Source organism: Marmota marmota, unplaced genomic scaffold (assembly GCF_001458135.2).
Source record: "Marmota marmota marmota unplaced genomic scaffold, marMar, whole genome shotgun sequence".
Taxonomy (NCBI): domain Eukaryota; kingdom Metazoa; phylum Chordata; class Mammalia; order Rodentia; family Sciuridae; genus Marmota; species Marmota marmota.
The window spans coordinates 29692342-29706292 of record NW_025999990.1 but is presented as its reverse complement, the minus strand read 5'-3'; the positions used below and the strand labels follow the sequence as shown (position 1 = coordinate 29706292).

Here is a 13951-nt window from a genome sequence, read left to right as displayed (position 1 = left end):
CCACACTGCTACTGAAGGGTGACTGGGAAGATGTAGTTGTAAAGGGGCTCTGGCACACCCATCTCTGGGAGATAAAGGGTTATTAAAGTGCTTACCCTAGTGTCCAGTGACAGCTTCTCCAATTTAATTTCTGCAACATGGAAGCTCCAGGAAGGCAGGTACCAAAGTTTGTATTAGGAGTCCCTGGAGAAACCATACCAATAAGCTCTATCCAGATAACCCAAGAAACTTTAGGGAATGGGCTTATGTAGTTGTGGGGCTGACCTGTGGGTAGGCCAGAAAGCTTGCAAATGCAGGTTAAGAACTGCCGTTGCTGTCTGAACCCTCTTGTGAATCCTCCAGAACTTGGGGTATTCAGAGATGTTATCTTTGGCCAATTCACGGTCTATCAAGGATCACATGATGCTTACTATTGAATTACAACTGATGTGGGTTACAGAAATTCCTTGGGATTGGAAGCCATCAGGGCTTTATTCTTGGCCGGGTAAGACAAACACACCTGCTGGGCCTGCCCTACCTCAGAACATCTTCTTGGCAGTCAAACAAAAGGAAGTCCAATAATTCAGTTCAAAACACCTAATGGAATTTTTTTTTATAGGATAACAAGAGTTGGAAGAAAGTCTGTCATAATTTTTTTTTGAGCAATAAAATTTTGCAGAAATCTGTTCATAGAAATCTCAAACCGGACTTATAGACGGGCTAGGTGTTGAGTATTTGTAACCTTTTTAAAACTAATGCCCAGCATGTAGGAGGTGTAAACCAGTCGAACACAAAAACGGACAGGCTTCACTGCAATTCAAAGGCAGCCCAAGATTCTCCACCCCATGAGCAGTTGCTGGGCTGAAGGCTAGCATGTTTCTAGGACTATAAAACTGGTTTTTCTAAAGAATCAGCCTGTTTTAATTATCTGATCTCCAGAGTAAAAATAACCAATGCAGTCACTACTGTGGATAATTCATAACTATATTAACAGTGTGCCTTGGTGAGTTCTAGGGCCTCTTCTCACAGCCACAGCACCAGGAAGTAGGAAGCCATGCCCAGGCTTTCCCCGTGGGGAGAGATGAGGCTGGGACAGAATTCAGCCACTAAGTACTGCTGACACTGTCACACTGTGGCCCTGTTTAACCTCTGCCCCTTGCCCATGTGTCTAGGCTCAGGGTCCCTGTTCAACCCCAGGTAGCAAGGACTCAGGTTCTCTTCTTCCATATCCTACCTGATGCTCTGTACTTCATAAGGCCTGGCACTATGGAGGGTAGGCCCTGGTAGGAGTGGAATTGGGGAGGACCCATCTCACTGAGAACCAGAGACAGACAGAAACTAGTGCGATTGGGGGTGGTGTCAGTTGGCCTGTAAGTGCTCTTCAGTGGATTCTCGTCCTGAAAGGGGACAGAAAAAAGCGGAGACAACTGAATTTATACCCGGCAGAACAGCTCTGATTGCCCTGTGATTTGTTTCCTTTTCCTGTAACTATATAAAAAATATAGCTATGGGAATGATCAAACAACTGTTACATTCCAGGAATTTCACTTCACAGACCCGGTTCTTAAAAAAATTTCCCAGCATAATCAAGCATGACTATGTGCAAACTCTGTGGATGGAACGAGTTGATGGGACTTGACAACAAAACACATGTGCCAATCCAACAAAATTGGTCTGTTTTTGCTTCCTTGAAGCCCTATAATGTTGCATTATTTCAGGGTAGATTCTGGTTCAGTTTGGGACCCTGCTTATTAGAAATCTTTCAGATGGCTGTTGATCAACAGCATTGGGTAAATTTGTTGACTCACACGCTATGTTTTGTCACTGTTTCCCTTAGGAGGGGCAAGAAGCACAGCATCATCTTGAGGACGCAGCTGTCCGTGAGGGTCCATGCCTGCATCGGTGAGTGACACAGCAGGGCATGTTTGCTGTTCATACTTAAAGATCAAACATGAGCTGAGAAACATCACTGTTACAAACTCGGGCATGTCATATGCTTAGTCCACGCCTATTGTGGGCTCTTGTAGTTTTAGTGAAGCATTTTGAGCAATGATTTCGAGTCCTGTTTCATCTTGGCTGCTTTTGCTCTTCAGATGTGACTGGAGCTTGAATTTCAGATTGCTAGTGAGATTCTTGCAGTGCTGGGACAGAAGAGGTTCTTCCCGGGCTCTAACCAGTGTGAGCCTCTAGTCTTTGGTGTGATCCTTCAGGTGCTTCTTGGTGGATCTGGGAAGCCCATTTGTGGGGAAGCAGATCTGATGTTCTAGGCTTGGCCAGATGATTGGAAAGGAAATCTTGGGTCAGTGAAGGCACATGTGGATATAGAGCAAAATGGTATTACTTGGATGAATATACTTGAGGTTCAGAATGGCTTGCCCGAGGTCAATTGGACACTGCAGGGACCATTCCTGTAGCCACTGGTTTTGCTGAAACCCTTGGTTTCCCCACCCGGAGACACTGATTCAATGGTGGAAAGTAGATTTCTTGCCTAAAATGGGCAACCTCATGTAAATGGTCTATAACATTGTGGCCCGTTTCCTCCTGGCATTGGGTCAAGTTGAAGCAAGAACATAATTTTCTAAGAAAAGGAACTAAAACTCACTTTGTGTGGAAGTACTTCATATCTGTAATTTTGCTTTTAATATACGCAGTGGTCTTCATTCAGGTCTCTAATTAGAAAATAATTTTTGTTGAGTCCTAGTCTGCACCTGGAATGTGGTTTCATGGGTGGAGTGAAAGGAATAGTTTCTGGTGGTTTTTCCTTTTTGCTTTCTTGGAGAGCAGGGATGGATGGGGGGGAGCTAGAGATGGAGAGGAATCTGTCATTTTACTTCACTTGCAGTGAAGTGGTGAGGTTGCAAGTAAGAATGAGGCTCTGACTCTGTAATCAAAAGTGACTACGCAGGTGACTTCAGATGGGAAGGTCAGGATGTTGGGAGGATTTAAATGTTTTGGGAAATAAGTCGAGGACCTGCATCCAACCTTGGCTGTTCTACTTTATAACTGCTGGTAGCACTGAGTGACTGTAAAACATACATGGGCCTTGAATTATATCTAATCACTTGCTTTTTAATTACCTGTCCATAATTTCTGTTATATGTATCAATCATTTCTCCCTAAAGAAAATGCATGTAACTCATCACTTTGGATAAACTTTCCCCTATTCAAATTCCAATCTAGGATAAAGCCAGGCACATCATATATGCTGAGCACAACTAAAGGTCAACAATTACACATAGCTGACAGCCTCTAGACACTTGTGACATGAGTATACACTGGCATTTCCTAGGGACAGGAAAACGGACTGTACAAAAAGGCTCAAACTCTGAACAGACTCCTTCTAAAAACAAACTATTTTGCAGTATATACTTAAATTATATCAAGTACAGGAGTTTCTCCAAACAACTTCAATGTTGACTCTCTGCATTAACATCTGTATTCTGAAGTCCTGTGTGATGGATGAAAAACGGCCATCCTATCCCATGGCGTGCTCAGCACAGTAGCCAGCTGAGCCAACCCTTGACTGGGACACTCCTTACTGCTGCAGGGGCTCAACTGGTGAGTGTGTGTGCACTTAAACCTCCTTATGTCAATTGCACCCATCATTGGAATTATGTAACTTAATGATCCCCAAGTATTTTATAAATGGAAGATATGAATATACAAGTTACTGCTTTGAAAGTTCACTGGATATTCTGTGGAAAATAGGTCATTACAAAAGCATTTGTCAATATAAGTGGGTTATAATTCTGAGAAGTGGAGAATGTGAGAAACCTACAACTCTTTCTTTTCTGGGTGCTGGAGATTGAACTCGGGACACTCAAAAACTGAGCCACATTCCCCAGCTCCACTTTGTATTTTGTTTGGAGACAGGGTCTCACTGAATTACTTAGCACCTTGCTTTTGCTGATGCTGCCTTTGAATTCCCAATCTTCCTGCCTCAGCCTCCCGAGCTGCTAGGATTACAGGCCTGTGCCACTGTGCCTGGCTAGAAGATTCTGTTGTCAACTGTCTTTGGTTCTTGCTTGAACCAGAGGGGGGCGGAGGAAACAGATGGAAAGTTGTAGACCATGTTTTTAGCATGGTTCATGAAAGAAGATCCTTGTGGAAGTCCAGTGAGTAGCTTCTCAAAGAACCAGTTTGGCCTCTTCATAGGAAAACTGTGGCATGTGGTCCCTGTAGGTACAAGTTTTCAAAGTGTGTACATTATTTTTTAAAGCATTTTCTGCTTTAATCAGCTTTTACCGTTAGTTACCTCAGGCCTCAGTATGCCAGATGAGAGGGCTTGAATGTAAAATGAACACTAACACCCAAGAAAGCAGTTTTTTTTCTTTGCATTAAAACACTTGTTTCATTTTCTGTTGGCAATATCTGGATTTATTATAGCACTAAACAATATCCTTTGGCTATATATAGAAAATGGAATGTATGCGTCATATTTATGAAGCACCTCCTCCATTGTAACATTCTCTACTTTTCCAAGGGGCAACATCAGAGCAGGATTTCTTTGAGGTGTTGTTTGGCTTCTTAATACCAATCTCCAGTTGAAATTACAAAGGAAATGGCAACGGGTGGGGTGGGGGGAACCCATTGGCCGAGTCCTCCTTTCCTCTACAGATAATATCCCTTCTTAACCCTGTGAGATGAATTACTGTGGACACTGGACATAGCAGCTGCTGCTGTTAGACTAACATCACATCCAATACCACAAAGACCCTCCTTTTCTAGAAGGATCCAGTGTCATGACACAACTAAACCAGCCAGGGTCACTCCAAGTAAACTTGGACTAAATAAAGACAAAGTAACTTTTATTTGGGTTCAGTGACCACTCCTCAGCCACAGCTCCCACAAAGGGGGGGGGCAAGGCAGGCAAGAAAACACCCCTCAAACCCAGGTTTTATTGGTGAGAAGCCATTCAAATGCCGCAAGGGGTTAGGTTTTGGGGGGTTGAGTCTAGCTTTGTGATGTCTTGCTGTCAGCAGATTGACATGGTGGAAGATCACACCTGCCTCATGTGCTGTAATCAAAGGCAGAGCACATGAAAGGGACACAGACGTGCACAGCCCCGACATGGCGGCAGCACCAGTCCAGTCAACTCTGCTGTGAGCTCAAAATGCTCATAACTCGCATCCCGTGGCTGGCTTGCCATAACCCAGGATCAGCTTTTGTCTTATGGGTCTAAAATACTACTAAATGCATGTCTCCAAGTCCTGTCTTCCTCATCCTACCTTCTCTTTCCCCCTCATTCCTGCTTTTATTAAGTATAGGAATGTTCAGAATCCAGGATGGTGTTGACAAATTGGAGGTGACATGTCTTTGGCATTCTCCATTTAACTCTGGAGCCCCGTGGGATGAGAGTGGAGCTTCATGGTTAGCAACCAGCAAGCCTCACTAAAAATGAAGGCCACAGGGGTTCTGCTTTGATAGTCGCAGCCAGATCTGAGGTGGGTCTCTTCTATAGTGCTGTGATTCTGATGGATTTGTCAGGAGATTGCAATGAGATTCTGGTATAGGCCTTGGTCCTTCATTCTCTAATTTTTCTTTGTACATTTTTAGCATGAACACTTGATGTAACACTGCAGCAAAGAACGCATAACTTGCCTTTTATTTTTTGGTGCTAGGGATTGAACCCAGGGCCTTGTGCATGCAAGACAAGCAATCTACCAACTGAACTATATCAACTTGCCTTCTTAATACAGCTTCAGTCTAAGAAAAGTATGGATAGCCCTATCGTGGGCATTGGACTTATGCCTAGCAGATTTTGTACTTAGATACGAGAAATCTGCACTTCTTGAGGTTGATAGGGATCAAAAAGTTCATTTTTCTCAGGGATCCTATTTAGATACCAGAAAACATTCTGATGGCTAGGTATTTTCATGCAGAGAAAAGAGCTCAAGAATTGTGGGTGAAAGAATAGAATCAAGGATATAAAACATGAAATTGTTTAGGATCTAAAATTTGTTTTCTACTGGTAGACAATTTTGCATTTCTGTTTGGCTCAAAATCTCTTGTGCTTCACTTTTCTGAAGTCTTTCTATTAAGGAAGTAAATCCTGTCAATTGATTCTGAGACCCAGAAAGCCTATGCTTATGCCTACCAAAAGAGTAAAAGGGTAGAATTGGCTGAAGATTCCAAAGTGTCACTTACATTTGAAGCTGAAAAAGATCAGCTTGGCACGCGGTCTTCGGAGGCAGTTCTCCACAGCCTAGGTGACAGGTCTGCCCATGGAGATGGGGTGTGAAGAAGCTGGCAAGGTGGCTGCGAAGTACCTAATCTCTGCATGAGATTAGCTTCCTTGCTCAAAGGATCAAGTTACAGGGACAAAGACGATTTTAAAGGAAGAAAATGTGAGAAAAGACTGCTTTGTCCATTGATGCAGTAAAGCAGTCGATTTCCAGCAACGGAAACATAGTGAACAAGGCATCGATACATAATTTGCAAAGCATTTTCTTGTAAGCCAAGTCACACAGCTGTCTATGCTCTGCATTTTAGTATGGCTACAACAAAGAGGTGAATTGCAAATAGCGGAGCACTTCTTCAAAAGCGGCCTTCTAATGTGAATGAGGGGGTTCATTTCACATGCCAGCCAATTTTGGGAAGTGGCCGCCTGGGGCACAGTGTTGAGGATCCTGAAGCCTTAATGGGAAAGGATCCTGTGATAGCATCGGCTTGTATTGGTGAAGGTGGCCTGTGTGTGTGTGGGGTGGAGCCAGGTGAGGTACGAGTCATGTCTAAACCTCCTGCAGTGACTTGAGTGTGGGGTCCTGGGCTTCTGGATTCAGTGTGGGGAGTAGAGCTGTGACCATGGCTCCCACCACCCTCCCTGCTCTGCTCCTGCATCCTTCTCGGGCTTGGCCTTTCTTAAACTTACAGTTCTGTGTGGTTCACCCATCCTTTACCTCTTCCTGTGCTTTCTGACCAGGCCGGGTACCACTCCCCTTACCTCTGAGCATCTTTCCCTCTGCTCAGATAAGTTTAAGCTGTCTTCTCACAGGTGGCAAAGTCCTCCTGGCCCTCACAGGGAGGCACTCTGCCAGCTTCCTTTTTTGGCACCACCCTGGAGAGGGCTTCAGGGGGTCGCTGAGCCATGGAGAATTATCTAGATCTCAGTGCAATTTTTCCCTGCTTCTTGGCTAGGTGTCTGTCTGAAGTCTGTTAGAACTAGGTTTTCTCGGGGAAATGGCAAATTACCTTTTTGACCTTTGTGGGCCTGGCAGCACCTTTGGTGATTCTGTGCTGGGTAACAAAGACAAGGTGTTACCGAGCACAGTGGCTGCCTTGGCAGCACTGTACAGTGACGTGTGATCTTGGGTGCTGTGGGGCCCACGAAGGTGCTGCTGGCCCTCTGCTGTCCGCCCAGAAGCTCACACCTATATCCACTGCATGACTGAGAACTGGAGTCAAGATGACTGTTCCCTGGTTGAGACCTCCTGACCCAGAGCCATTGTACCCTCTTGTCCCCACCCCCAGATTAGGCTTTCTGTATATTCAGGCTTTGGACGTGGACTTCTTGCGGATCCCATTTTGCTTTCCAGCTACTTCAGCTACCTCTGCCATCAACACCACTGCAACCTTGGGAGCTGCCTTCACGCCTTGTCCCTAGACTTTGTGGTGTCCAGGCTCACCAGCTGTGCACATCCTTGGAGGCATTGGGTGCAGTGGTTACTATTTTTGCCTCCTGGGACCCATCTGTCCCTCATTCCATGAGAAGTGCTCATCCTCCTGCAGAGCCTGGTATAAATGGTCTCCCATGCAACAGGGGACTTCAGGGCCCTTTTTTTTAAAACTACCTCCCTTTTATACCTCAAGAAGTTTGTGACCCAGTTTTGCCTGTGGTTCTCTTTTCAGTGTAAAAACGAGCTCCATGGGTTAATCAGATAAGTACCTCCCGTCATCTGTTTTCTTGCTAATCTGCCACAGGTTCCAGGTGGCAGACTCCCCAAACGTCCATGTTTCTAAAAGGCCCTTGGATCTGGGTTGGATGAGATTTCTTAAGTCTGCCTGTCAGCTGCTGACCACTCTAGGTGGCCACCTTCCTAAAGTGCCTTATCTGTTGGATGTGCTGATCCCCATGTCCATCCCCAAGTCCTAAATGGGAAAGAGTATGAGCAGGATGTGAAACTTGCTACAAGTCTTGTTAACCTTTGTTGGTCTAGTTTTGAAATGCTAGTGTCCAGTTCTGCTTCACATATTTTCGCAAGTGCTGTGACTTCATGATACATAAGTCAAGAATGAGCTTTTACCCCAAATGGAAAGAGCAACTAGAGAATTCTTCACATCTTTTTAGTTGTAGTTGGTGCTAAGGATCAAACCCAGGCCCTAGCACGTGCTAGGCGAGTGCTCTACCACTAAGCCACAACTCCAGCCTTAGAGAATGAACTTAAAGCTTGGCTCTAGTGTCTGCAGACCTGCAGGTAAACAAATGCAGGAGATGAAGACGCACCTGTTGAGGTAGCATGAGAACCTGCCAGATATGGCCAGAAATTCAGGACACTTACAGGAACCAAGAGGCATCAGGAAAAGAAATATGGATGTGAACATGTGAATTGAAGATCTCGCGTGGCAGCTTTGTTTGATGTTTGTGCTCTACCTCTCCACCCCTGCTCTACTTAAATTACTTATTGTATCTTTAGTACTTGATCTTTCATCTCTAAGGATCTCGAGATAATGGTTCTAAGGCAGTGTTCAAATTCCATTATCTGTTCTGTTCTAGTAATCGCATCCTGGTCACTTAGAGGATCATGACATTCTGGCAAAAACTGATGGAGAATGTAGTCATATTGGTGAGCATACCTGCAGCTAGGAGATGGGAGATATGTGCTGGCAGTTAGACTGTGAAATTGCTCTCCAGAAAAACCTTCAGTTTTAACTCCTGGTAGGGAAGATGCTATGCTTTTGAGTGACTTCTAACTGGACTGTATACACATGCTTTTCCCCCTTGCAGGTCTGGCCATTTTTATGGTACAGCACAAGCTCTACTGATGGTAGTTTGTGCCCATGACTGTCCCCATAGAGGGACAACTTCATTTTTGTCAACAGTAGGTCGATTTTTGGGAAACAAAAGCTTTGTCTTGCTATCAGATTTTGACATTCAGAGATTCGAGGAGGATGGATGCTCACTAACGCCTCGTTAAATGGAGTTCTCAAGATTGTGTTAAAGTACCAATCACAAACCACTGAGACCCATGGAAATGGATTCCTGGGGGATCTTGGAGCATAGTCCCATTTCTGGTCTACTAGAAATACCTAATGGGTTTTATTTTAAAACATACATGTGTGTAAGACAGGTAAAACATATAACCAGTTCAAGACTTAGAGGGTAAAAGGCATTGGCACACCTGTTGCAAGGGCTGCTATCTCAAGTTCATGCACTGGAGTAATAGGGACGGGATAGCCAAAGGGAACTGGCAAAGTTTGGATATAAACTGGGGAGTGGGATAGCTGGGTCAAATGGTGATTCCATTCCAAGTTTTCTGAGGAATCTCCCCACTGTTTTCCAGAGCGGTCGCACCAATTTGCTATCTCGCCAGCAACGTACGAGTGTGCCCTTTTCCCCATATGCTTGCTGACACTATTTTTATTCTTGACAACTGCCATTCTGACAATGGTGAGATGAAATCTTAGTAGTTCTGACTTGTACTTATCCAACTACTAGGGATGTTGAACATTTCTTCATATTTGTTGGCTGATTATATATCTCCTGAGAAGTCTGTTCAGTTCCTTGGCATGTTTATTGATTGGGTTGTTTCTTTTGGTATTTGAGGTCTTCATATATCCGAGACTAATGCTCTATCTGTGCATGTGGTACAAATTTGCTTCCATACTGTAAGCTGTCTTCACTGATCATCTCTTTTGCTGAGCTCTTTACTTTGAATCCATCCTGTTTATTGATTCCTGACTCTATTTCTTGTGCCTTAGGGAGCTTAAGGAAGTCAGGGCCTAGTCCAACATGAAGATATGGGCCTACTTTTTCTTCTAGGTGCAGGGTCTCAAAAAAAAACCAAAAAAACTTTTGTGCATGGTGAGAGATAGGGGTTTAACTTCATTTTGCATATGGATTTCCAATTTTCAACCATCATTTGACCCAGCTATCTCCTTGGTGTATATCCAAAGAACTTAAAATCGGCATAATATACTGACATTGCCACACCAATGTTTATAGCAGCTCAATTCACAGTAGCTAAACTAGAACCAACCTTAGATGCCCATCAATAGATGAATGGATAAAGAAACTTGTATATACACAATGGAATATTATTCAGCATTAAAGCTAGAGAATAAAATTGTGGCATTTGCAGGTAAATGGTAGAGCTGGGGAATGCTAAGCAAAGTAAGCCAATTGCAAAAATAAAAGCTGAATGTTTCCTGAGTGGATGGTGATCTGTGATGGGGGGGAGCATGGGAAGAATGCAGGAACTTTAGGCAAAAGGGAGAGGTTAAGGGTAGGAAAGTGGTGGAATGAGATGGACATCATTACCTTGGGTACATGTATGACTGCATGAATGGTGTATCAATACTGTGTACAACCAGAGAATTGATGATATGCTCCACTTGTGTATGATGAATTGAAATGCATTCTGTCGTGTACAACTAAGTAGGACAAATAAAAAAGCTTCTCAATTGTTAGCATAGTTGAAAACGACAGAATGTTTTGTGGGTTTAATTGTGCCCAGAAGCAACATGCTTTATCTGTAATCTCAGCACTGCATCGTGAGCATGTGGGCTGGAATGCAAGGACTTGGAGCAAACCTTGACAAGGGATGGGGCCAGACACACAGCTCATACCCCAGTCACTTCTTACCCTTTACAGTGTATTTACTTCAGATCCACTGGCCAATTTAAGAATGGTCTTAAAATTAGTGACTGTCTACATGTTTCAAAAGTAGACAAAAGCCTACAAAGATCATTGGTTGAAGAGGAACTCTATCAACAAATGAGAGAAGTCCTGATGGTTTATCTGAGTCCCTAATTACTGACTCTCATTGGCAGTTTGGTTCTTTCCCACCCAGTTTCACAGCCTCACTATGCCTCTGAGCCATAGAGGAGCTGGGAAGGTTAGCCCACAAGTACTAAGTTGTTCTCTCAAGGTTTCGGGACTGAACGTATAGGATGCAGGCTGGAGTCCCTGATGGGTGTTGCCTGTGCTGACCTGGTGCTCTTGTGTCTAGCTCATGGAGCCCATCTCAGCCCTTCTCCAGATATAAGATTGTAGAAGCTAAGGTCCTTCCAGTCCGAGAAGCCTGAGCAGTACTGGCAGAACTTCTAAATGTCTTCTGAAACACTTTCTGTGAAGTGTTTCAAAGGCTTCAAAGGATGGGGTTCTGGCTGAGCGCCAGTGTTTGAGATTGCCTGAAGGGAAGGTAGGTCAGCTGAGAAACTGGTTTTGGCCCTTGGTGAGCTTTGTTTAGAAATCCTTCTGAGCCAAGCTGTAGATCCTACAGAGGGAGGTGGGACTTCTGGTCCCTTCTAGGCTTCTATCTCAACTGACACACGTGCCTTAGTCGGCCCTCATGTTGAGAAATGCTAGGAAACTGGCTCTTCTCTGACTAGAACATCATATGGTGGTCTCTGGATTTAGGAGGTGCCCAAAAGGAACCAGGAGGGACTAGCTGGAAGCTGGGAGTCCTCTGTGCTCCTGACTTTGCCTTGGTTCTTGTCTGAGAAGGTCTATGTGGCATGGACGCTGTGCCTGGTAGCACCTTGCTCCCGAGTCCTTGAAAGTGGACCATTTGGTGCCCTCTGTAGAACAGAGGGGACCCCTAATTGTTTCAGGAAAGCGGGTAACAGGGATGTAGTGAACATGAATATATCAAGTTTAATTCCTTCAGAAAGAAATTATAATACTTGGTCAGAAGAATAAGATGATGAACAGAAGGTGAAGAGTGAAAACCTGTGAAAGTGAGTAGCATGTCACTTCCAGGCTGGCTCCTGGCCCTGCAGGTGGTGTGGGAACGTGGAGCAGTGCTTTCTGGTAGCCTGCATGTGTGTTGGGCAGAGTACTGTGACCACGAGTGCTGCCATGGTCACGTACGTTGGCCTGGAGCAGTGTGAGCATGAAGCTTGGGCCTGTGGTTGGAGTGCAAGTGGAGGTGGTCTGAGCCGAGGTGGGACTAGTGCTTCTGTAACTCTCTGTTCAAGGTGGCTGCTCCCATTCTCCTGGGGAATGGGGTAGGATGCTATTGTCCTCAAATTCTTTCTTGTTAAGCCAATAAGCAGCAGCAGCAGGAGGACACTTCATTGAGGGTGGTCTATGGACTTTGTGTTAGTGTTCCAGGGGGACCGTTTCAGCTCAGTGTTGGTATGGGATGACTTTGGAGAGTCTAGCCCTCCTGTAACCTTCTCTCTGGTAAACTTCCTCCTGAGTTGGGGTTGTCACCTAAGAATGGATGAATGGAAGGAGCATAGCTCTTAGGTATGAGGATTTTGTCTGAAAGCAATCTGAATCATGATCTCTGCCATGATAGGCCTGAGGTCGGGTGACTCGGAGTCTTGTGCTCCATCCGAGTTAGGACTAGGGCCACCATTATTGAGTACCTGCTGTGTACAAGGGGTTCAACAGGTTATCCCATGTATCCTCCTGACACATTAGGGGGAGAAATTCAAAGAGGGTTGGTAGCTCACCCAGGGACACAGGCCAAACAGAGCTGGTATTAAAACCAACATCTAACTTATAAATAGAAAAGAATGGTCTTGTTAAAATAGGCGATTTACTTCCAAAATTTTTATACAGAAATTTCCACTGAGCACTTAATGTTTATTTTCTACCAGGCACCAAGGAAAGATCTTTGTAGATGTCATCTCCCTTAATCCAGACAGTAACCTCTAGATGGGAATTAGTCTGGGACATCATAGATGAAGAAACCAGGCACCCACGGTACAGCTGCTTAGCTAAGAGCCCTCAGTACAGAGCTGAGACTTGGATTCTGGTCTGCTTGACTGCAGGGTGTTGTGCTCAACCTCTCTGCTATTGCTCTGTCCTTGACTGGGAACTTAATGTGGCCATCTCTTCTGGCTGAGCCCTTCACTAGTACTATTACTGACCAATGAGAGAACACAGGTTCCAGCATTAGACCCAAGAAGCTGTGACCTATCCAGTGACTCCAGTTACCAAAAGGGGGTGATGTTTCATTTCTGAACAGTCATGAGAAATAAATTCACTGGTCCTGGATCCAGTCAAGCTTACATTTGGTGTTGACTAGTGAACCCAAGGAATGGGAAAGAGGGAAGTGTGTGCTTCAAAATCAGATAAACTGGAGTTTGAATCCAAGCCTGCCTAACTATGAGCAAACTACCCCTGTAAGCTGATCTGTTCCCTCAACAGGGAGGGCAAGGGGACCTCATGCCTTGACCTGGTGGTGATAGAAGCCCTCAAGCAGATGTGGGCACAGGTCCATGCATAGTGCCCTGCCCATGCTAATCCCTGGGCAAATGGTGGCAGATAGTATCATCCTAGAGAAATTTTTTGTCTTGTTCCTGTACAGGATATTGGAGCAAAATATAAATGTGGTTATGGAGCAGTTCTTACAGGAAGGTGTCTTTAGAGGCTCTATTCCTAGAGGCAGAACTGACTTGCATGCAATACCTGCCTTCTAATTCTCAAAGGGTCCCCTCTTCCTCATTCAGGACTGGATCCCTGAATTGTAGTAAATGTTAAACTTGGGCAAGAAACTTTGGATCTCTTAAATAAAAGTTCAAGTATGGCTTAACTAGCATGTTTAAGTTTTAGCTGCTGGGTCTTTCTTGATGGGTAGATTGCTTTGAGACTGGCTTAACGTCCATTACACTTTTTTCCCCAAAACTGGAGTTGGTCGACCCAAGGCCTGGGGGCTGTTCTGATCTCGGGATTCCTGAGTAGCTACTGGCACTGGGGTCAATGTTGTGGATCTCTTCAACTATTCCACTTTTGTGGTACTTAGAATACTCAAGTTATTCCTCCCCCCTCCCCCCTCCCCACCTCTCCCCTCCCCTCCCC

The 13951-nt window shown here is 44.7% G+C and overlaps 1 protein-coding gene across 1 annotated transcript in view; it reads left to right on the top strand.

The window, feature by feature from the left end:
• Fhod3 (formin homology 2 domain containing 3) overlaps nucleotides 1-13951 on the top strand; it is a 389221-nt gene that overhangs the window by 11139 nt on the left and 364131 nt on the right. Inside the window, exon 2 of the mRNA XM_048806588.1 lies at nucleotides 1817-1881. Within this exon, the coding sequence (XP_048662545.1) occupies nucleotides 1817-1881 (65 nt within the window). The remainder of the gene's footprint in view (nucleotides 1-1816; nucleotides 1882-13951) is intronic.